The following is a 23,165-nucleotide window of genomic DNA, read 5'->3' on the forward strand; positions in this document are numbered from 1 at the left end:
CTTGACCCAGATTGACATAGCCAAGTGTCTGTCAGTGTTTAGTTAGAAGAATACCCCTAGTGTTGTATCGTGTATTAGGGGTCATGTGTTGCAGGAGGGAGATACAACAGACTGAGTGGCTTAACAGAAATTCATTTCCCACAGTTCCTGTGGTTTTGGAGTCCAAGACCAAGACTGAGGCAGAGCAGGGTTCACTGGGGGGCAGGGGGCGCTCTACTCAGCTGCCAGTCAATCTATGCTCCCATGGCCACAGGGACATAAGGAGTAGGAAGAAAGCACCCTGCCATGTCACCTCCTAAGGACATGGTCCATGTGCTGTTTTGCCCTGAGGACTTGTTTAGCCTTGCTCACCTCCTTGGTGGCACCACGTGCACTTTAGGGTGGGTGAAGACGACACACTCAGTTTATAACACTGTCCCTGAGACTATAACCAAAGGAAGGGAATTCCAGTTCAAGAGGAACTTAACTTGAAATTGATATGCTGATGACTAATCTCCAGTTTCAACCTGAGCACACTTAGACGGTTCTAGGAAACTCGTCTCTGCTTCTGTCAGTGAGAAACTCTGTACAGAGGTTTAGCTCGGAGGGAAGACGCACCTGACATGGGGTCTGTATCCCATGGCCTGGTGTCCTGGGCTGAATAAACCCGGGAAGACACCAGGAAACCAGCATTCACTCCTCTCTGCTGCCTCAGTTTGCACACAGTAGACCTGTCGCCTCACACATCATCCCTCATAGCTAGAGGCCCTCCGGCGGCCACCCCTCCATGCCTGCCGTGATGGACTCTGCCCTCAGGATGCTATCATGGCAACCAGCAATGTAAACAGTGCACACTTCAGAGGGAAGCAGCAGAACTAAGCTGTAGACACGTCATAGACGCTGATTGGCTTTGGTGGGGCTGGAGTGATTCACCGGTTCATGGGAATAAGCCTAGGTCATCTAAGTTACACCCTCAGCAAACACGTCTATACTACGTTTAATTATTTAAGACAAGGTGTTGGATGTGTCTTAGCCTGACTTGGGCACCTTATATAGCCAATTATCAAGCTCTTAATTCTACTGCCTTGTCCTCCTAGTGCTATACCCATGTGCTACCCAACCATGCTGAACTAGATTTAAGAATATTCAGATTCATCGGTTTTATTTCATGTGTCTGAGTGTTTTCCTTGCTTGTAAGGCTGTGTGCTGCTTGTGTGCATGGTGCCTACAGAGATCAGAAGAAGACACCATATCCCAAGTAACTGAAATTACAGATAGTTATGAAACCCCACAAGAGGCTTGGACCTGACCTAGATTTTCAGTAAAAACAAAGTACTCTTAACCACTGAACCATCTCCCTAGCCCCACTAGATTCACTGATTTCTGTGCCTCTTGGAGTTTGTATATACTGTTAGTGTCTGACTTTATTCTCTATGAAAGCCTAGATAGTAATTTTATGATTGCCTTGTTATTTCTTTCTTTGGAAAATATTACATTTTATTATTGCAAAGCTAAGCCTCTTGACACACAACTGTAATCTCAACCCTTGTAAAGTTGAGTCAAAAGGATCTCGATTTCCATCTCATCCTCTATGACCTACTGATTTAAGATCAGCCTGAACCACACAAACAAAACACCATGGCTTTTTTTTTCCCACCACAATGAAGGCATAGTCTGAGTCATTCTAGATCAAACTTTGAGGATAAGTTTTGTTTTTCCCACCTCTTTTGTGCTGTGCTCCCAAAGCCTTGGAGCAGGTTGCTCTGAGCCTGCTCAGTGTCTGCAGGGTTTGCCTGAGCTCCGGCCTCTGTGCTGTCACAGTGTCACTTATCCTCAGGATGTGAGCAGGTGTGAGTCTCTGCAGTGCCCACCGCCCACTGTAAGGGCAGACAACGTCCTTATGAGGCTGACAGGAGCGGCCATCCGTGAAGACCAATATTTACAAGGCCGTGTGATAGGCAAGGCACATCTGTTTCACAACCGTCATAGGTGCTCTGCCATTGGTCCCTGGGACTTCTGCAGCCATGGCCTTTGCCTTGGCGTTCAGTATCAGACATCAGCTCCCTGCCGAGATGTGTGTGTGTATGGCGGGGGGTGATATGACCTTAAATCCAACTGGAAAATGATTGAACCCATTCTACTCATGCTATTATCACACCATAGGGCACACAATCATTTCTATGGTAACTGGAAATACATAGGTGGCATCGATTTTTAATTCCATATCTGATTCTATATTTAATGTTGATCCAACCATTCTGAGTGATAGGGGGATTGACCCCATGAAGTGTTCCCACTAAGAAGACCCACAGATACAATAGGGATAAAATATGCCTTCCTTAGGCCAGTGGTGGCAGTTCACACCTTTAATCCCTACACCCAAGTGGCAGAGGCAGGCAGATCTCTGAGTCTGAGGCCAGCCTGGACAATAGAGTGAGTTCCAGGACAAACAGGACTACACAGAGAAACCCTGTCTCAACGAACAAACAAGAAACCTGCTCCTGTCAGTCTGTCCCACACCCCCACACTTGTGGACTCACCAACCCTATAGTACCACCTTCCTCACCCCCACCACTGAGAGCACTGCCAGTGGCCTCAGTAAGAATTTCTCCCAGACTTTACACTAAGCAGGTGTCTTAGCCAGGGTTTCTATTGCTGCATTGACACCGCGACCATAAGCAGGAGTTGGAGGGAACGGTTTATTTGGCTTACACTTCCATAGCGTCATCGGCCTTGAAGGAAGCCAGGACAAGAACTCAAGCAGTGCAGGAACATGGAGGCAGGAGCCTATGCAGAGGTTGGGCTGTCCTACATCAATCACTAGTTTAGAAAATGTCCTATACAGCTCTCCTGGCAGTAGAGTCTAAAAGGTAGCCCTGCCCCTTACTAGCTGTGGCACTCAGCTGAGCTGGCCCTACCACTCACAGGGGCAATGTGAAGAGCAGATCCAGGTGGCACAGGTGCAGATGAGTGGGCAGATAGACCAACAAGGCCAAGACCCAGGGTTTTGAACTGGCTCACCCCAGCATCTAACCTACTCATGAACAGCTAGAACATGGGAAGGGGCTTGTCCTGTAGAAGCATAGCTGCAGGATCTCCATGACACCGACAACAACAGTATATCTGAACGGGGTCCAGGGGAAGGTCCAGTATTGAGAGGGTAGCAAAACCGGAATCCTAGAATCAGACAAATAACTCATTGCAAAAAAAAATTTTTTTAAAGTAAAGATGTTTGAAAAAAAGGGTACACTGTGTGATACACTGTGACAAACCACACCTTTCATGGGAGCTTGTTGTTTTAAATCTTTATTTAGTTTTTGCTTTTCTTCTGCAAGTGAAGTTGAAACACCAGATGGTGGTTATGGAGGGAAAAGGGAAGTGAGTGGAATTGGGGTGCAATTCACAAAGAATCAACAAAAAGTTAAACAAAAGATAAAAGAATGAAAGAAAAGAAGAAAGGAAGGAAGGAAAGAAAGAAGGAAGGGAGTTAGAAAAAGAAGAAGGAAGAGAGGGATGGATGGAGGGAGGAAGGGAGGGAGGGAGAGAGAGAGAAAAAAATGTCTGCACTGCAGGCTTGGCTGAAACCTGATCTTATGAAGAAGGCATTTCCTTTGGTCAATTGAAGTTCATCCACAGCAGGGAATAGCTGGTTGGCAGTAGACCTCTTCTGGGGAATCCTCTCCGGTTACACAGCTTCAGGGATTTGCAGGCTTGGCCCTTTTGTAGCCATGAAGTCCTTCAGCTGCGACAGGCCTAAAGGATATCATTGTCACAGGCTCTAGGTGTTCCTTGAGAGCCTCAGCTAACACACACCAGTGGGCATGCGTGAAGTCACCAGTGGTGCCGAGGCTTACTTGCCATCCATCAGGCTCTTGACCCATTCCTCAGTGGTAAACTTCTTCACGCAGCTGTCTTCCACGTGCCAGGACTCAGGCTCTTCAGCGAACACAGCACAGCAGAATCTCTCCACTCTGAGTGCACACACATATGAGCACACGGCTCCTTGTCTGAGGACTGGGATGAATTTGCATGTGTACTTTATCTTCTCCTGCTCCTCACAGAAGTGAGTGACAGGCAGCTGTCGAATGCACTTCTCTATTTCACTCTCTAGATGCACAAGATCGCTCTTCTCTGCTTCAAAACCAATTATTTGCTGATTGTTTCCATCCAAACCAATGAAGAAATATCCCCCGTCAGTGTTTGCAAACGCAGATACAGTTCGAGGGATGAGTTCCTTGATGCATTTTCGCAGCTGTTTCACGGAAAGCAATGTAACTTCAACATGGGTGGATCTGGTGAAGGGGAAGTCTTCCTGGTGCTGAAATTGTGTCTTGTTAAAAACCACAGCAGCCAGGTCCTCCAGGTCGCTCTCTTCCTCTACTCCAGGGCAGGCTCTGCTTGCAGGCAGCTCTGGTCTGACACAGGATCTCCCTTCCACTTCCTCCAGGTCTTGGAGGAACTCGAGAGCAGCAGCGGCATTCACTTCAATTGAAGACGAGAAGCTTCTAATGTACAAATTGGTTCTCAGGGTGCAGATCGGCAGCCCAAAGACATCCAGACTCCATGGTTTCACGAAGATATTCAAGTAGCCCCCATGCGCCATGAAGTCCAGATGCCTCCCCACAAACGGCAGACATTTACAAAGAGAGGCTTCCAAATCCAGTCCCAATCCATCCCTGGGAAGGCTAAAATTTTCATTTTCGATTTTAGCCTTGATCACCCCACCTCCAGAGTTCAGGAGGGCACACACAGCTCGAGAGATGTTTTCATTCTCTCGTTTTCTGAGGGGTTGGTTCTTCATCTTCTTTCTATTCTTCTCCCCAAGTGTGATTGCTTCCAACTTTAGAACCAGCTCAGCACAGTCTGCTTCCAGATCCACGGTGACGGCCATGTCCCCAGCAGCATTTGCATTTTCACCCTGAATTTCTTTCCTGTAAAACAGAGAGAGCCTTTAGAACGAAGCCTAACAGGAGAAAGCAAATTCTGTACTGTGAAGCCAACAGCACAATCCTTGGGTACACATGTTCCACATGAAATGGTTTTCTTTTTACAGATTTTTGCAACTTTAGGCAAGCTGATACGCCTACTGGGTTTTCAGATGTGATGTTCCAAGTATAGTTAAGTCCTTTGAATTTTCAATTCTAGTTTAATTTTCACATATCTCTTTTCTAGTCATTAATACTGTATTCAGTCTCCTCTAAGCAAACCCCCATTGGAATCTGTGTGGTTTTTGTCTTTTATGTAACAAAGGCTTTAGTTACACTTTTTTTTTAGACTTTTTTTTTATGGCTGCTGGTGTTTTGACTGCATGCTTGTCTTATGTGCCACGTGCATGCGCTAGCTATGGAGACCAGAAGAGAGCATCAGATCCCTTGGAACTGGAGTTACAGGTGGTTGTAAGCTCAATGTCGGTGCTGGGTACTGAATTCTGGTGTTCTGGAAGAACAGCCAGTGCTCCTAACCACTGAGTTATCTCTGTAGCCCAGCTTTCAAATTATTTATGATTAGTATCCATTCTGTCCATTTTGCAAATTAGGCTATTTCTTTACCTTTGGCCAAGTGCATAATCTCCCTGGATATTAACCTTTATCAGACTGTGTGTTATAAACCTTCTCTCCCTCTATGGATTGCCTGTTTGTTCATTGCTCCTTTTCCTGTGCAGCAACATTCCAGTTTGATGGAATCACAGGTCTACTTTGAGAATTTTTTATTGTGCTTTAGGAAACATCTGCATTGATTTTCTCTCTGTTCCTGTACAAATATCTGGATCAAAAGCAACTTGGGGATAGAGCAGGTTTATTTGCAAATAATTCCACATCACCATCCACCACTGAGGGATGGCAGAGCAGGAACTTGAAGGAGGCCTGATTGCTGTTCCACACAACATTACCTTTGACCAAAGAACCCACTTCGCAGCCTAGGAAATATACCAGGAACCATGGGGGATGGAGCTGGCTGGCTAGCTTTCTTATGCTGTTGTAGGCTCCCTGCCTAGGGAATGGGGTTGCCCAAAGTAGTTTGGGCCCTCCTACATCAATTATCAACACAATCTTAACACACATGCCCACAGCCAGTCAGATACTGGCGATCCCTCGATTGATGAACTCTTTCCACATAATTTTAGGTTCTGTCCAGCTGACAGTAGAGCCAGGCAAGGCAACATCCAAACGACCTTTGCCAAAACCAATGTCATAGAACTTTTCTTCTGTGTCTTCTTTTAGTAGTTTTCCTATTTCTTACCTTTCTTTTCTGATCTTACATTGATATGTTTGATTCATTTTGTATTTGGCTTATGTAATGTGGCGTGAGAAAAGTTCTAATCCCATTCGCTGCAAGTCGACATCACCTCAAGTCTCTGAACGACTTTGTCTACACTCTAGGGTCTTGCCTCTCTCAGAAGGCGATTCTGCCCATTTACTTCCTGCTTTTACATTGTTGGACCCTGAAGTCCAATTACCAAGGAGGAGTTGCCCCAAGAGACCACTCTCATACTGCAGTTGATGTAAAAGCAAGAGGTTTAATTAATTCTGTCGCGGCAGGGTCCTTCAGCATTCGAGAAGCCAAAAGACCCCAAATGACTGTCACAAGCTATTTTTAGAGTAAAAAGCCATAGAAACGAGGGAGGGGGAAAAACTCAACTATTAGGATTGGCTTATTTAAAGGACTATTAACAATAATTGGTCTGGGCCAGGGTTGGAGGGCGGTTGCCAGATCAGGCGAGGTAAGAGGGAACATCTGAGGGTTATTTTGGTCCCTTTCCCAGGACTGAGTCAAAACATCTGTGGACATCTGTGGGTTATCTTGTTCTAATTCCAGGAGCAGAGCTCTATTTGGAGAACATCCATAAGGACACAGCGAGATGGGAGAGTCTCCAATATTCCAGGACGTGCATGTGTAGTTGTTAGGTTCCCAGGGGAGGGGGGAGCACTAAGGCTGAGAGGCCTCAGAAATGGCCTCAAAGTTGTCAGATATGACTTCAGAGTTATCCTAGAGTTTTACAGCATTAGCCATAATTTCCTGTTTTTCATAAACCTTGTGAGGTTTGGTTGATAATGGATCAGTTAAGAAAGCAGCTACCTCTGCCAATCTTTCCAGGGCATCTGCCTGTCTACTGATTAGTTGGGCAGGCCCTCATCCTCGGCCTCAGCATGAAGTCACATTAAGGTCTCTGTGACTGGGGAGGTGACTCTGTAGGCAAAGTGCTTCTTTTACAAGCTTGAGGACCTGAGTTTGGATTACCAGCACCCACATGGAAAGCTGAGAGTGAGTGCATGTGCCTAGCATCCCTGTGCTGGCAGACAAAGAGGGGGACCCCTGGGTCTAATTAACCAGGTAATTCCTTCTCAAATTATAGCATTGACTCTGGAGGAAGTTCTCTCAGAAGGGAACTTGGGGTTCAGGGTGTCCAGTCAGCTACCTTTGGAAGCAAAAAGAATGACATTCGAATAGCTTATGCTGTCACAATTGCAGGTTGGTAATAAAATCACAGAGAGGACAGGTGTGACTGAGCTGCCCACTTGTGAGCACATTTTCCCTAAAGCCCTGCATATGATCTTCATCTCCACCCAAAAGGCTGCAAGGAGCCTCGCATGGTGCTGACCCTGTGAGGTTGATGTGGGCACTGTGAGCTTGAGACATGGAAAAAATGAACAGTGAATCGCAGGCCAGCCTGGCTACACACCCAGACCCTGTCTGCCTCCTTCCTCTCTAAAATACTAAAGCAAAACAACAACCATCATAAACAGGAACTAAAGCAGCCTGTACTGCTGAGAAGGGAGCAGTTTTGTTTCTGAGAAGCGGAACAGTTTTGTTTCTGAGAAGAGAACAGTTTCCTTTCTGAGAAGGGAACAGTTTCGTTTCTGCCCAGTCGGTAGTTGCGACTCCACCCTGTTCTTTGCACTCTTGAGCAGTCAGTTCCTCATTCCTTCCCAGCACCCCCTGTCCAGTCACCCCTGTCCAGCCCCTCCTATCCAGCCCCTCCTGTCCAGCCCCTCCTGTCCAGTGCCTCCTGTCCAGCCCCTCCTGTCCAGCGCCTCCTTGTCAGGCCCAGTTCTAAGCCAGTACCCATGATTCACTCTTCACAAGAAAGAGAACAGAAGTCACATCTCACACTAAAGTCCCAAAGCACAATACTCATGTCCCCAGGAATTTTGAACCTCAAGAGGGATACAATACAGTCATATTTAAAGGTGTTGTGGGCTAGCCTGGGACACTGACCATCTCACTCCTAAACCTGTGACTATGATAAATTTTCAATGGTTCAAAATTCACTTCTTTTCGACATGTATCTGGGACTCAATCCTTCAGAAAGAAACAGGACAGGTGAACCACAAATCCAGGCATGTAAATTCATTAACCTCCCAGGAATTTTAGCTGTGGTTTACAAATCAGATTCTCCAACCCTAAATCCACTCCCAAATTGTGTTGTGCACTGGAGAAAATTCCCTAAGACTTTGACTTGGGATTTAAGGTGTCTTGTTAGCTGTCTTCAGCGGGGAAGAACATGGCATTCCGATGCCAGCACTGCAGACTGTCAGGAAAACCCCCTGGGACAGGAGCAGGAGCTGCCTCTGGAGAGCAGTGAGACCTGGAGCCCTCTTTGGGCTCCTCTAAGGTGCTCTGCTTTGGTGTAGGAGAGCAGTGTCAGCTTCTTTGGGCTCTAGTGTACTTCCTTCTTTCTTCATCTAGACTACAGTTCCTGCCTGCCTGCTGGGTCAGATCTCCAAGAGAACAGGGAAGGCTGCAGAGACTCTGGAGACCAGCAGGAGCCTGATCCACCCACACCCTCTGCTGCCTGCCTCACTAGTTCTGGCTCAGACACAGCAGAGCCTGAGCTTAAACCCTCCCTCCATCCTAAGCAGACAAAGGCATTTATTTGCCTCACCCACAGCTCACCCAAGTCCTCCACAGCCTGTACTTGGTCAAAATGAGCTATGAAGACTCCAAAAGCCAATGGTCCAAGTAGGAACAGAAACAAACAAGGGTCCCCTGATAGAAAATAATTGTACCGACGACCCGCATATGATCCCAGAGCCACTAGACTGCTCCCAGGATGGAAGGGAGGGACGCAAAGGGCATAACCTCTTTAGGGTTGGGGCTTGAGTAAGCTCTAATGAAGTGATCACTTACCCACGAGTTCTGCGGTTGCCTAGCTGAGTTGTTTGAAGTCTGGGGCTCATATCTTCTCCCAGTCAGCCCCCTGGTGTGATGAGGCAGTCTAGAGTCACCTGAGGAAGACCCTTCCCACTGCGAGGTCTTCCAGAGTGGGCTATGTCACTTGGCCAGTCCTAGCTACAGCTCCGGTTGTGTCCCCTCCTCCAAACCTAACCTAGTCCTTCGTTCTTTGCTCCCCTGATCTTTGCGGAGCTTGCTGCCACTTCAACACCGGTGACTGGTGTCTGAAGGGAAACTAACAATTGCGAGTACTTATCCGCACGTAGTTCCACCCTCCGTCGCTGGCGACGCTGGCTGAAAGCCAGCTGGCAGGCGCCCAAGACGTTTTCTATTGGTCAGAAGGAAATGCAGGCTCACAGCTGAGTAAACCGACCTTTTCATAGCCAACTGCACCTGGATTTCCCAGAGCATCAGGGCTGTCCCTTTGTTCAAAAGGGCAAGTGTTCCTGTTAATACCCCTGAAGCCACTTCAGCCCAGGGCTTAAGACTTTCAATACACTGCTCCACCAGAAATGCAAATGGGTGAGACCCCTCTTCTTTCCCTGGGATCCTTGAGCCCTCTGGGGAGCTGAGTTTTTTTGGGATTCCCAGGACTACCCTAAAGTGATCACCCCTCCTGTCACTTCGGTATAATAAAACTTCCCAAAGTTGTTGCATGGAAAACTGGCCCAACGAAATTGATTCTGGTTTTGAGCGCATATGAACTGTGCAAAATATTCGGGATCCTGGACATTTTCATAACGTGCATTGCCCATGGTCTGTCCACTGTCATCCTCTCTCTTCTGCTTTTCCCTAAGAAACAGCAATCTTAGAAAGACGGGGCCCTGGAAATGTTCAGCTCGGGGGGGTGGGGGCCATGGGGGACTGGGTCTCTACTTGAATTGCTTTGTCTGGGGAGTGCCACCCAAACCCCATTCCTGACTCTACTGCCTGTTAGAAGCTGTGCAGTCCAGAATCCCACTGCCCCTCCACCCTAGTGGTCCAGAACCAGGGATCATCCATGTGGACTGAGCTTCATCTCCTGTCATCACCAGGCCAGATCTGAGGAAACCGTTTCACAGACTTAAGAATCTTTTCTTTAATCTTTAATTTAAGAAATAACAAGATGCTGGGGGTTTCTCAGGCTGGCAGGAAGCAATGAAGAAGAAACCATATACAAAGTGTGAGGAAGGAGTGGGCAGAGACGGAAACCCCCTCCGGGCTGGGGGTGTCAGGAGGTGGGGGAGGAAGTAGCTAAGGAGAACTAGTTAGTGAAATCAGTCCAGTGAGTCACCCTCCTCCTCCACACCAAGTCAGAGCCCTGTGAGCACACATGCACCCTCCCCCTTCCTAGGGAAGTCCTACAGCACGAGGGTGGGGCAAGTCAATGGTCAGGTGCTTTAGGGGGGCACTGGGAGGAAGAGAAGACGAGGTAAAAAATGGCAGCCCAGGCAGGAGCAGCATCTGGAGGAGGCAGCTAGTAAAAGGGATGCCAGTGCCTGTGGTCCCTGCGCCTGTAGACTCTCCAATGAAGCCTTCTCCCCCTTCCTCCCTCTTCTCTCTCCTCCTTCCTTCTAACTTCTCCTCCAGGAGCCCAGGTTCAGTTCCAAAGTCAGCAAAAAGAAATTCAACTCCAAAGTTCAGGGCGTGGAAGACTTCAGATTAGGACGGCAGTAAACTGAAGAATACAGAATGTCCTGATGAAGACCATGTCTGGGTTCATGGTCCTACCATAGCCAGGGTCTGTGTTAATGTCACAGGCCCATGATGCCACCAAAGGCCACACAGTTGTCCAGAGTCTAGGGTGAGAGAGTTAGCCATGCCCCTCACCAGCTACAGCACACAGGAGACTGGGCCCTGCAGCCTGCCTGGATGGCACACTAGAGCCAACCCTGTTGTGGGGGCGGGGTCCAGGCTAGTTGGCGCTGAGGGCATGAGGGTAGGAGAGCTGACTCCGCCCCCACCTCATACGCCCTTACAGCAACCAGGATACTGAAGCCTGCTTCTCTCCTGGGAGAAACAGTAGGGCTGCTCCTGATGGTGTGGGTGACCCAGGTCCGAGGACCTGGGAATAGGTGAGCTGGCTCCACCCCTGCTGCAGGCTGAGTGAGCCTGCCAAGGCACTAGAGACCATACTGGAAAGCTGGCAGGCTGGCCCACCCAGCTACCACCCAGGCCCAGATCCAGGGATATGAGTTGACCCAGCCCAACATCTGTTGGGCCCGGGATCACACAATGGCGGCGGGACCAATCACCAAATTCTATTAAACCACACACAAGCTTCATCCCAGAAAAAGAAAAAAAAAATCACCATGGGGCATAGAAAGCTTGTCAGCTATAGCTGTGACCACAGCCAGAGATCAGGCTTCTGGAACTGTGGCAATGGGGGCTGATTTTGGCCTCCTCTTAAGGTAAAATCAAGCACCAGGTGGGGATCAAAGAACTTTTACTGCCTTGAGGTCAGGCTTAAAGTCACATTCCCTATTGAGTTTTACAATTTTTGGTTATAGGACATCAGAATGTTAGCTTGGGATGGTTGCGAAAGCCTGTGGCTGTCACAGCTGCTTTTCACTGTCCCCGAAAGAATGCAAGGCAGAGAGTAGAGTCGCATAGGGGACTGTTAAAAATTAAGGGAACACAGCAGAGGGTCCCATAGAGGCAAGAGGTAGAAGCTAACCTTTGTCCGCAGTACCTGCCTAGCTGGGAAGCTGGGAGGCAGGAGACAATTGCTAAAGCTTACCTCTGTGCACAGTGGCTGCCAGGATGTCTGCCCTCAAAATAGGAAGTGTTTGCTAAAGGTTAACAGTGGCTGCCATCTTTATTATTTTTTTCCTTCCAAAATGTGTTTGGGCTTCCAACATTATATGTCTGTATTCCTGGACCCTTTGTTTCTATATTCTGTTATGGACTCTTCACATCCCCCTCATCTAGGAAGTGTTGGAGCACGTGAAGGAATGAACCTACAGATCAAGACAGCAGGATCTCCATGACACAGGACAGTAACAGGATATCCAAGAGGAGCCCCAGTGAGAGTCCTTTACCATTGGGGTAGCGCAAGCCAGAGGCCTTGAGCCAGATTTATGGTAATGAACTCTTAAATGTAAAGATGAATGGAGTAATGGGTAAACTGTGGGACCCAACGGGCCACACTACAGCTTCCATTACAAGAGTCTCTCCTCTCCTCTCCTCTCCCCTCTCCCCTCTCCCCTCCCCCCCCCCTCTCTCGTCTCTCGTCTCTCTCTCTCTCTTTTGTTGGTTAGTTTGTGTTAAGTTGGAACATAACCCCAACCCCTGGCATCCATCCCAGTCCCCTGGCCTGGGAGTTGCATTGGTCTGGACTCCAAATCCCAGCATTCCAGGTCCTGACTCCTCCCCGGGGGAGGGTCAGGACCACTCTCACAGGGTATTTAAGCTCCCAGTGGTCCTAGGCTTGCATGTGCTCCTCACTTTTCTGTCCCCCCTGCCATGCTCTTGGCCATCCGAGAGCGCTGCACTTAATAAAACATGGGCGTTTTAAGTTGGTTTAATCTGTTTTAATTGGATTTTTGTGTGCGGGTGGAGCACAAAAATCTTAGGATTTTTTTCCTAACAGTTCCGTTTTATGTTTTACATTTGGTTTGGTTTGGGCGGAAGTTGCAACAGCAGAGGGAGGATGCAATGGAATGAAGAGATAAGTGGGATCAGATTGCGTGACGAGAAATCCACGAAGAATCAATAAAAGGAAAAAAAAAGATTGTTGTCTTTAAGGTATCAGCGCAGACACAGAAAGTGTCGCAGCTGTTTTGCTAAAAGGAATCTGTGCACAGAAGAAAACATTTTCTCCCTTTCTCTTCTCCCTTCCGCCTTCCCCCTTCTCCTCCCTCCCCCTCTGCCAGCACCTGGGGACCTTGACCCAGTGTGTAAGAAGTAAGGGGGCAGGGCAGAGACAGGCTACAGCAGAGGTGAGGGGCAGAGGAGAGCAGAGACAGCTATAGCAGAGGTGAGGGAGGGGCAGAGGAGAGCAGAGAGACAGCTACAGCAGAGGTCCAGAGAGAAGAGACTGAGAGAGCAGTAGGAGAGCAGAGGCTGGAGAGGGAGGGAGGGGCCGGGAGGGGCCCTCAGGACCCGGATGTAGATCTCTCTCCACCACCAACTTCAGGAAGAGAGTCATATTATATCACAGAGCTTTGGGTTCTGCCTCATCTGCCTCACTCCTGGACTCACTGAAGCGATGCCCCATGCATCCTGCTGTCTTCTAGTGTTTTTCCATCACTACCGTGCTCCTGAGCTGCTCAGTCTTCAGTAGGAGATGCTGCCTGAGGCCTTGAACCTTGCTTGATCCAGCAAACCCAAACTTGTGTCCGGGTGCACAGGTCCACAGGTGCACCTGCTGACTCATTTCCCAACACTGCACATTTTCAGCTTTTTTTAGTTTTTAAAAAACATTTAAGGCTAGGTTTACATCTGGATTGCTAATCATTTCTTGGAGTTTCCGCAATTATGTTGCAAATACATGTAGATTTACCCAAAGCAAACTGATCTCTTGATGAGTTTTTCCAGTGAACATAATGTAACACTGTACATTATCACTTTCTACTGTCTACAATAAAGTTCCATATGGAAAGAGGGTGGTGGGTTAGCACTTTACTTCATGAAGGCCTTAAAAGCCATAAGCAAGGAAGAGTTCAACGCTGTAGAGGACTCAGCCACAGAACAACACAACACAGGAAGGGAGGGAGGGAGGGAGGGAGGGAGGGAGGGAGGGAGGGAGGGAGGGAGAAAATAAAGAATTAAAGCAGGTTTCCATTATGCTGAATATCTTGGCCAACCTCAATGGAGAGAAGTCTACAGTTAAACAAGTCTTTTTATATGAATTTTGCTTCTTTTAACTTTAAAGTTGGATTTTAAAGATAGCCTGGTTTTTGGAGGAATGGAGAACCACTCAAGTGATATAGCAAGAACTCACGTGAGCATTTTGTCAGACTAAGCCACATGGTGGCCTTCTTTTCTTTCCCAACAGCCTGCAGGAAGGGTTACTAAGTACAGGAGGGGATACAGGAAGGATGTGGTGAAGATCACACACATCCCAGGAGTGAACTCAAACAAGAATTTGTGACCTCTTGTCTTCTCCCCACTCAGAAGATGCCACATAGCAAGGATGTGAGCTCCTCACAATAACCTGTGTGTGATCTTCAGTGCTCTGACACGGTGGCAAGTCTCTGAGATTGTAAATGTTGGATTCACACGGGTGCACAAAGATGGAGACAGACCACCAAAGTCTAATAATCCAGAAGCAAACTTTATTCCAGGAAAAAAAACACTAAAAATTAAAATAAAAACTTCCATGGGGCACAAAAAGTTTATCAGCCAGCTGAGACCATGCCAGAGATGGATTTTGTAAGGCTGTGCCAAAGGCTGTTCTGAATCTACCTTCTTATAGTAGGGGCATCAAGCATTAGGTCTGAACAAAGGAATTTTTACAGTCTCAAGGTAAAACTCAGATACAGATTGCCTTACTTTACAGTCTTCCCTTTTCAGTTGAACTAGTGTTTGTACTTAGTCTATTGTCTTCCTTGGCACTTCCAGGTGGTGTTCACTGAGCCCTGTGCTCTCCCCTTTGATGCTGCCAGTTTCACATAGCAGGGACAATGTGCAACCCAGAGGTCATGTGTATCTATCTCCTAAAAGTTAACTCAGCTCATATCCCTTATTAATCAAAGATGGATGGGGGTTTGGGGGTAGGGGGTGTTAGGCTCTCAGTTTGCAGAGAGATGCTTTGGCCTTGTATATAGAGCTATGGGATGTAAAGCACAGTAATCCACTGTTAACAGTTAATCCTTAAGCTGCTTAGAGAGCTGCTGACAGTCTGTTCTCATTCTCCTAGGCTTTATATTTCTTATTTATACATTCTTATTTCTGGAATCTCAACTGTTTCTGTCTCCTAACTGGGGCACAAGTCCCTCTCCCCCTGGCCATTTCACCCTGAGCACCTCTACTTGTATTGCAGGTTAGGGGCCTTCTGGGATTCTATTTCTCTGCCAGGTCAAATATTAAAGGCAGGAAAACTATGGAGCACAGCAGGGAGGGTGGTGGAGTGAAATCTCAGACACAGCAGACTGCAGCAACAGAGTCAGCCTGTCGAAGGCTTTTATTAGGGGCGAGGAAACACAATACAGAGCAAGACAGACAGACAGAAAAGCCCCTGAGCAGAGCAGAGGGGGCTTCAGGAAGCTGAGGTTCTGTCTCTCCTTTATGTCTGGGGGCTCTTAAGGGTCTTCCACCCCCATTTTATGACTGTTCAGATTGAATGAAGACAGTGCAGCTGATAGATCCATAAGTCTGGGAAAAACACATTCTGGTCTGGCTTTGGTCTTGTTGGATTGGTCCACAGGTGGTGGGGGGGTCCTACCGGCAGGAGGAAAAGCCCATCAGGCCTTTTTTGAAGCTGCCAGGCTTTTGTCTCAGGTCAGGAGGACGAGGAAGAAGTCACCATCTTGTAATTTCACCATCTTTGTGATCTATAGTCATGGCCTCTCGACTTGTACCTTCTCCACGTGTAAGAAAAGTCCTTCCATCCTCTCTTCCCTCTTGAGCTCCTTTTTGGTCTCTGCTCATTTCTTCCAGGAATCCTTGCCTGTGCTGTTTGCTCTTTCATTTTTTTCTCTTTCCCTTAAGCTGCCTTCCCTTTAGCCACACTGATTAGACAGTACACAGCCCTGTAGTCTGACGGGAAAGAGAGGTGGGTGCTGGTGTGTCAGGTTTGCAATGGGAAAGACTCAGGTGAGGCCAGGGCAGCACCAGCCAACCAGAGACTGAAGACACCAGGGTCTGCTTCCATTGTCTCCCCAGCTCAGCTTCCTTCACCAGCCTCCTGTCTCCTGACTGGTGCTCTTCCAACCACATGATCAATACATGAATATTCTATCAGTGTGCTCACTGCTATTTGTTTGCTTTCATTGTAAGTATAGAGCATTGCTGGCAACTCAAAAGTTAATTTTATCATTTGTGTTAGACTTAGGCATCTAACAACAATAATTAACCCCTGATTTCTTTTAGGAAAACAGATTTAAGAAGATTTTATACATTATGTACCAGTTAGTTAGAGGTGTTCCTTATAATCAACTGAAAATTGATGTTTTTTGTTTGTTTGTTTGATAGATTGATTTTTTTTTAAAAGAAACAATATTGCAGGACTGGAGACATAAATTTAAAATCAAGTCAAATTTAGATTAAACCCTTTTTTAATAGGTCCAGGAGCAGCCCGCTCCTCTGGTGGCCTGGGTAGGCGATAAGGCTGTGGTGGTGTCACTCGGTGTCCTCAGTAGGATTATCTTGCTACCATCATGTCTTGGTTTGCTGTTCTTGCTGGAAGGGCAGAAGATCTTTTAAACTGAGGTGATCAAGGGGCTGCAACAGCTCTCAGAAAGGAAAATACCAGCTGTTATGCAAAAGCCAACAAGGAAACCGAGTCCCATATATAAAAACAAAGAGCCTTTATTTTAATCAAGTTTGCAAGCTCAGTCTCTCCGCATGTCCATTGTATTGGAATAAACAGAGTGCCCTGAGTTCAATTAGAACAGGGTTTTATAGTAGTAAAGGTGGGGGTGAGGGGTTTCTGAGGTTTTAAGACCCCTGACTGGCTGACATTTGTCTAGGGTGTCCTGGTGAAAGAACACTGGCAGGTGTTCCTATCTACACGCTTGAAATGCCAGGCATTTCCTTTGAATGGTCTGTTCTTGGGTGGGAGACAGGTAACTCAGCTTGTGGTTCCTCTTGCAGCCAGGTATTGCTTCAGGGTAAACTACTGAGACTCGGGCCTCTTATTAAATTTATCGAGGGCCGAGTTCTACTCTGGCAGGTGATAAGGTTGGAAATAAAGAACTTCCTTTGGGTGACCTGTCCATACTTAGCTTATCATGGCTGGCCCCCACACCAGTAACATCTTTTATAGCAAAAATACTAACTATTTGCGGAACTTTGCCAGCAAAACACAGATTCAACATGCCAGACTGGACCTAAAGCTGACTATATTTCCCCAGCTGCTGAGAGCATCCAGCATCAAAAAGCCACCATCATAGTGGCACAGCAAACGTGAAACATCCCACTGAACATGCATCTGTCCCTAGGCCTTCATCACAGTTTGTTCGAAGGAAAAAGTCAGAGCCTGATGAGGAGCTGCTGTTTGATTTTCTTAACAGTTCCCAGAAGGAGCTGATGGGGAGTGTGGAGACCAAGAAAGAGAAGGGCACAGTGCCCGTCTTTCCAAGCTCTCAGTCCTCAAGCGTCGGTTCTGTGGACACAAGTGTAACCACCACCAAGGCCACTGAAGAAAATTCTGGGAGCTAAAGTCCTGAAGGGAACGGTTCTGATTCTGTGCCTGCAGGCCACCAGGGATCCTTGAAGGAAAGCACGGAGCACAACCCAGCACCTACCGATGGGAGCAGATCGCATGAATTGTCTAATCTCCGCATGGAGGATCAGTTGCTCATGAATGAAGTCCAGTCTTTAAACCAGGAAATGGCCTCATTACTTCAGAGATCCAAAGAAACTCAAGAAGAATTAAATAAGGCAAGGGCAAGAGTTGAAAAATGGAATGTTGACCATTCAAAAAGTGATCAAATATCTCAGGAACTATGAGCCCAAGTCGATGACCTTACTAAAGCAGTGGCTGCAAAGGATTCCCAGCTGGCTGTGCTCAAGGTGCGACTGCAGAAGGCTGGCAGGTGCTGAGTTCCCACAGGGTAGCACTGGAAACCTTGCAGAGTGAAGTCACCAATAATGCAGGATCACAGTGAAAGCAGTAGCCTACAGAACCACGCTCTACAAACTCTTCAGGAGAGGCTGTATGAAGCCGATGCCACTCTGAAGAAAGCAGGAGAGCTACAAACAGATGCACAGTGAATTCACTGCACGCCTTAATAAAATGGAAGCGGAACGTCAGAATTTGGCAGAAGCGGTTACTCTGGAAGAAAGTACTCTGAGGAGAAGAAGAAGGTTGATGAGCTCCAGCAGCAAGTCAAGCTACACAGGTCGGGCTTGGAGTCTTCTAGGCAGGAATTGACTGACTACAAGCAGAAAGCTACGTGAATACTGCAGTCTAAAGAAAAACTGATGACCAGTTTAAAGGAAGGCTCCAGTTTTGAAGGCCTTGAATAGCAGTACTGCTGGTAGCATGGAGCTAGAAGAACTTCGATGTGAGGAGATGCAAAAGGAGGAGACCCAGAAGCAGATGGGCCAGATACATCAGTTGAGATCTGAGTTGCAGGATATGGAGGCTCAGCAAGTGAGTGAAGCACAATCAGCAAGAGAAGAGTTACAAGATCTACAAGACCAGATAGCTAGGCAGAAAGACTCTAAACAAGAGCTGGAGACCGAGCTGGACCGGATGAAACAGGAATTCCATTAGGTGGAAGATCTGCATAGAACAAAGAACACCATACAACACAGAATTAAAGATCGAAAGGAAGAAATTAAAAAACTAAGGAACCAGCTTACCATTAATTTACAATGTAATAAAGGTTACAGGTAAAAAGCTACACTTGGAGCAGAAACGGCCCTATTACACAGATGGACAAATCTGTACAAAGCTCATACAATGGTTCCTACCTTGTCTCCTGTTAGCCAGGTCTAGCCTGGAGCTCTGAATAACCAGACAGAGCTACTGGGTGGGGGAGGGGTATATGGGGGTAGGGGGAGCCTCCAAACCAACAGCTGGGCAATGTCCTCCTGATACGAACCTGGTCCTTGCAAAGTAGAGTCTTTTCCTGTTCAACGTGAGCCACCCTAACTGGACATATTCTTAAGAAACTGCCTCGTGGCACACACAAAAGTTGATGCCACAAGAGGGCAGCACAGGACTCTATAGCTCTGGATTTCCTCCTGAATGTGTGTGACTTCACATGAAAAACGGCCCTAGGCTATGGAGAGAGAGAGAGAGAGAGAGAGAGAGAGAGAGAGAGAGAGAGAGAGAGAGAGAGGAGAACCAGGGCAGTCTGCTTAGGGCCTGGGGAGCCTTTCTCCACACTTAGGGGTTCTAACTCAGGTCTCTAACTGGTACTTTAGCCCCACCCCTAGTCTCAATATTACATGTTAGGGGCCCAGGAGACTTTCTGAAAGACGATACCGCACACACAGAAAGTTTCCTCCCTAGTTCAATAGCCCCTTTGCCAGCCTCCACCCGTCCCACCCACTCCATAGCCAAAAATATCAAATCAATAAGGAAGCTGTGGGCTTCTTGCCTGGCCAAGCCTCCTTTGTGTATTTCTTCTTCCTGGGTTCATTGACAGCTTCAGGGTTATAGACTGCAGGGTTTGGTGTGGGGTTTATGGTCACTGCCGATGGCACAACAGGAGTCAAGTCCACATCAGGGGCGAAGTTTGGGTATGGCATGGGCAAGCCACCGCTGAGTGCTGTCCCATGGATGCCATGCGGTTGGGAGCCTGTTTCACTATGTGCCGGGGGGGGGGGGGTGTCCCCCCCATAGTCCTCCTCTGAAAGCAAAGTTCTGTATGCGCCTGCTTCCTGTCTCCTTCAGGCCCAGAGAGCCAGAGCCCTCCATCCGTTTCTTCTTGACTGGAACCACTGCAGTCTGCACCATGTTCTGGAAGCCTCCGACAGAGGGATCCACATCCTCTGAGTTGATAATTTCATCGTCCTCACTGAAAGTCACCTGTGAGTTCTTCCTCTTCCTCTTTGGTCTCCGAATGTCCAGATTTCCCTCCTCAATAGAGAGAGCTGAAATCCGTTTGCTGTGGGCAGTGTTGAACTCTGTCAGGTTATCAAGCTCGGTCTCCTCTTCTGGAAATTCCCGCAAACCCTTGAGCTCATCATCACCTCCACCATCTTCTCGTCTCCCTTAACAGCTGATGGCAATGTCTGAGGCTTCTCTCGCGGAGTGTATGCCTTGTGGATGTACCGAATGAGACCGCGGAATCAATGGGAATCTCTTGAGGCTTGTGAGGTTCCACCCGAATGTGACCCAAGAAAGTGCCACGAGTGCTATTGAGATCTACCAAGAAAATTCTCTTCATGTGCCTCGTGGACTCCAGAGTGAGACTGGTGATCGATGGTGAAGTCAGACAAATCAGGGTTTCTCCCAAATAAGTAATACTTCTTTTCATCAATAATCAGTTTCTCAATTAGCTTGTCTCCTTTCACTACATCCAGATGCAAGCCAGGTGGGGGCTTGCCTACCAAATGGGGCCATCGGACAGAGGCCCGAGCCGAAGTTCGCTGCTGCCTCCATCTTGCATGTCCCTCTCCCATTTGGCGGCCGAGAGGGAAGAGGCGGCCTCCCAGCAGCCTGTGCGCGCGCACGCACACACGCACGTGCAAAGCAAGAACCTTACCAACAAAACTTTAAGCAACAGCAGTCAGTCAGAGCTAGAAAGATGACTCCATCAGCTGACAGAGACACTCATCCAGAAGCCGACCATAGAGAGCCTCAGCACGGAAGAGAGCTCCTTAGTCTTCCAGCTAGAGCGCCTGGAGCCGCAGGTGCACTCTGCCTTCCCCGGGTCCAGCAGCGGATCCTCCATTAACATGTCTGGAATTGACAGTGGTGAAGGGACACGCCTGCAAAATGATCCTGTTCTTTTTAATGACACAGAAACTAATCTGGCAGGAATGTATGGAAAGGTACGCAAAGCTGCTAGTTCTATTGACCAGTTTAGTATCCGCCTGGGAATTTTTCTCCGAAGATACCCCATTGCACGAGAGTTTGTAATTACCTATACGGCTTTGCTTCACCTCTGGGTCATGATTGTCCTGCTGACTTAATCACCGGAAATGCACCATGACCAACCGTACGGCAAGTGAACGGAGCCATTGGTTCCCAAGGGTGCCTGTCATTGTCCAGAGCTAGGATCTGCAGAAAGACCAACACCTAAGATGCTCGGAATAGTGCACAAGATGGTTTGATCGTGGAATGCTTTTAATTTTAAGTTATTACTCTGGTTTCTGACTCTCCCTTATTTCCATGAGAGTCTCTAAATGCAGGCAGTAATTTGACAAATTCGGCTCTGCTTTTTCTGAGTACAATTGCCCTAGATATGCAGAGAGAGAGAGAGAGAGAGAGAGAGAGAGAGAGAGAGAGAGAGAGACCTGGACTGGTTGTTCTGTAGAGACCTTTCTATATTTTAGGTGACACTGATTATGGGTTGTAATCAGGGAAACTAATTGTATTTAAGAATAAAAATAAAAAAGATTTCTTTTAATAAAAAATCCTTAATAACACGAAAAATTTGTTTACTTATTTTAATACTATGTGAATGAGAGTTTGCTGCATGTATGCATATGGCCACACCCAGGCCTCAGGCTCTCTCAGGACAGACAGTGCAATGGATTCCCTGGAACTGGAGTTACAGATGGTTGTGAACTACCATGTGGGTGCTGGGACTAGAACTCAGTTTCTCTGAAAGAGAAGCCAGTGCTTTTAACTGCTAAGATATCACTTCAGACCCTAAAATGGACCCTTTAAAAATTAACAGTGCATAAATGTATTTGTGTGTAGATGTGGGGTGGGTGACCATGCACCACAGCCCATGTGGGGGTCAGACAGCAGCTCACAGGAGTCAGTCTTCTCTTTCCAGCACTGATCCCTGGGATTGGAGCTCAGGTCCTCAGGCGACATAGCAGAAACCTTCTCCGACTGGGCCATCTCACCGTTCCCCACACTTCATTCATTTGTTGATGGTTTTCTAATTTGCCTGACATCCTGACCCTTCAGTCAAGCACGTCAGCACTGCTACTCCACTGCCCTTTCCCAGTCCACCTCTCCTCCCCACACCATGACAGCCTCCTCTACGCGGTTTCCTGCTTCCTGGTTTCCTAGATTACCCAGCTCCCATCTTGTCTCTCAGAGGCTGTCATTAAATAGATAGCTAATTCTCTGCTAATGAACCTCCCGTAAGTTCCCACAACCTTGACTACTGTACATCAGTTTCCAGGGTCAACCATGTTGTCTCATGATCTACTCTCATGAACTGACCCTTGGTTTTGCCTCCATCTCCAATGTCTTTAGTGCACTTTAGACCCATGGCAGTTTGTGGGTGGTGGCTGAGTGGAAGGGTGTCATTTAGACCAGTTACTTGAACAGGCTGTCTCAAGGGCAGTGCTCAGGCTATTGTGCTAGCATGTCCTCTTACTTCCTTGGTCTTCAATATCTGAGCCACAATTCTGAGAACCGCAGCCCCAAGTAATCAAAACATCTAAAACATCGGGTTAGAAATATTATTCTGGAAAAAGCATATAAATTATTAAAAAGGCATGTTTTGATGTTTTGAAATGATCACTTATTTTAGAAACATAAAAATGGCAGAACATTTTCCTGGCATCCAAATTTTGGTAAATATAGATTCCTAGATGTACCAATGAAGTGCCGTCAAAGAAAGATGCACACAGAAGAACTGTATTCAGAAAGACACAGATCTAAAAAAAAATTATCTGAAAAATGAAGTGGATTTTAAAAATAAATTGAATTGATTAAGAAATAGATGGAAACAGAAAAGTGGCTTAGGATGACTGGCATTTGTGTATTGTGGAATATTAGCTAAAGACGTGCTACATTTGTTTATGCTGTGGAACATTTTTTAATGATGCAAAGATGTTGCCTTATTTGTTTAACTCTGTGAAACTATGTTTCTTTGCCTATGTAAAACACCCGATTGTAAAGCAATGAGCTGAAAGGCCAATAGCAAGGCAGGAGAAAGGATGGGAGGGAGGCTGGCGGACAGGGAGAATAACTAGGAGGGGAAACCTCTGAAAGAAGATCTAGGAGCAAGAGAAGGAGAAGGGGGAGACTCCGGGTGTCAGTCACCCAGATATACCAACACCACAGAGTAAGAGGCAAAGAAAGATAATACAAAAATAAAAAAAGAAAAGATCCCCAAGGCAAAAGATAGATGGAATAAGTTAAGAATTGGCTAGAAATAAGCCAAGTTAAGTCTGGACATTTGTAAGAAAGAATAAAACTCTGTGTTATTTATTTAGGAGCTGGGTGGAGCCCCACCACCACCAAAGAGCCCTATGGAGTCCGAAGGGTCAAAGAGTAAAAA

General features: G+C 47.1%; 1 protein-coding gene and 2 pseudogenes across 1 annotated transcript; 1 reads left to right on the top strand and 2 right to left on the bottom strand.

The window, feature by feature from the left end:
* Positions 1–3,268: 3,268 nt before the first annotated feature.
* Positions 3,269–9,415, bottom strand: LOC130877740 (schlafen family member 2-like). Its single transcript, XM_057775287.1, has 2 exons — positions 9,109–9,415; positions 3,269–4,910 (listed from the first exon to the last, which is right to left on the bottom strand). The coding sequence occupies exons 1-2, from the start codon at positions 9,156–9,158 to the stop codon at positions 3,830–3,832; spliced, it is 1,131 nt and encodes a 376-aa protein (XP_057631270.1). The 5' UTR covers positions 9,159–9,415; the 3' UTR covers positions 3,269–3,829.
* Positions 9,416–16,454: 7,039 nt separating this feature from the next.
* Positions 16,455–21,150, top strand: LOC130878229 (golgin subfamily A member 5-like; annotated as a pseudogene).
* Positions 19,318–20,376, bottom strand: LOC130878591 (nuclear inhibitor of protein phosphatase 1-like; annotated as a pseudogene).
* Positions 21,151–23,165: the final 2,015 nt, after the last annotated feature.

The sequence above is a fragment of the Chionomys nivalis genome, chromosome 7 (genome assembly GCF_950005125.1).
Source record: "Chionomys nivalis chromosome 7, mChiNiv1.1, whole genome shotgun sequence".
Lineage (NCBI taxonomy): Eukaryota > Metazoa > Chordata > Mammalia > Rodentia > Cricetidae > Chionomys > Chionomys nivalis.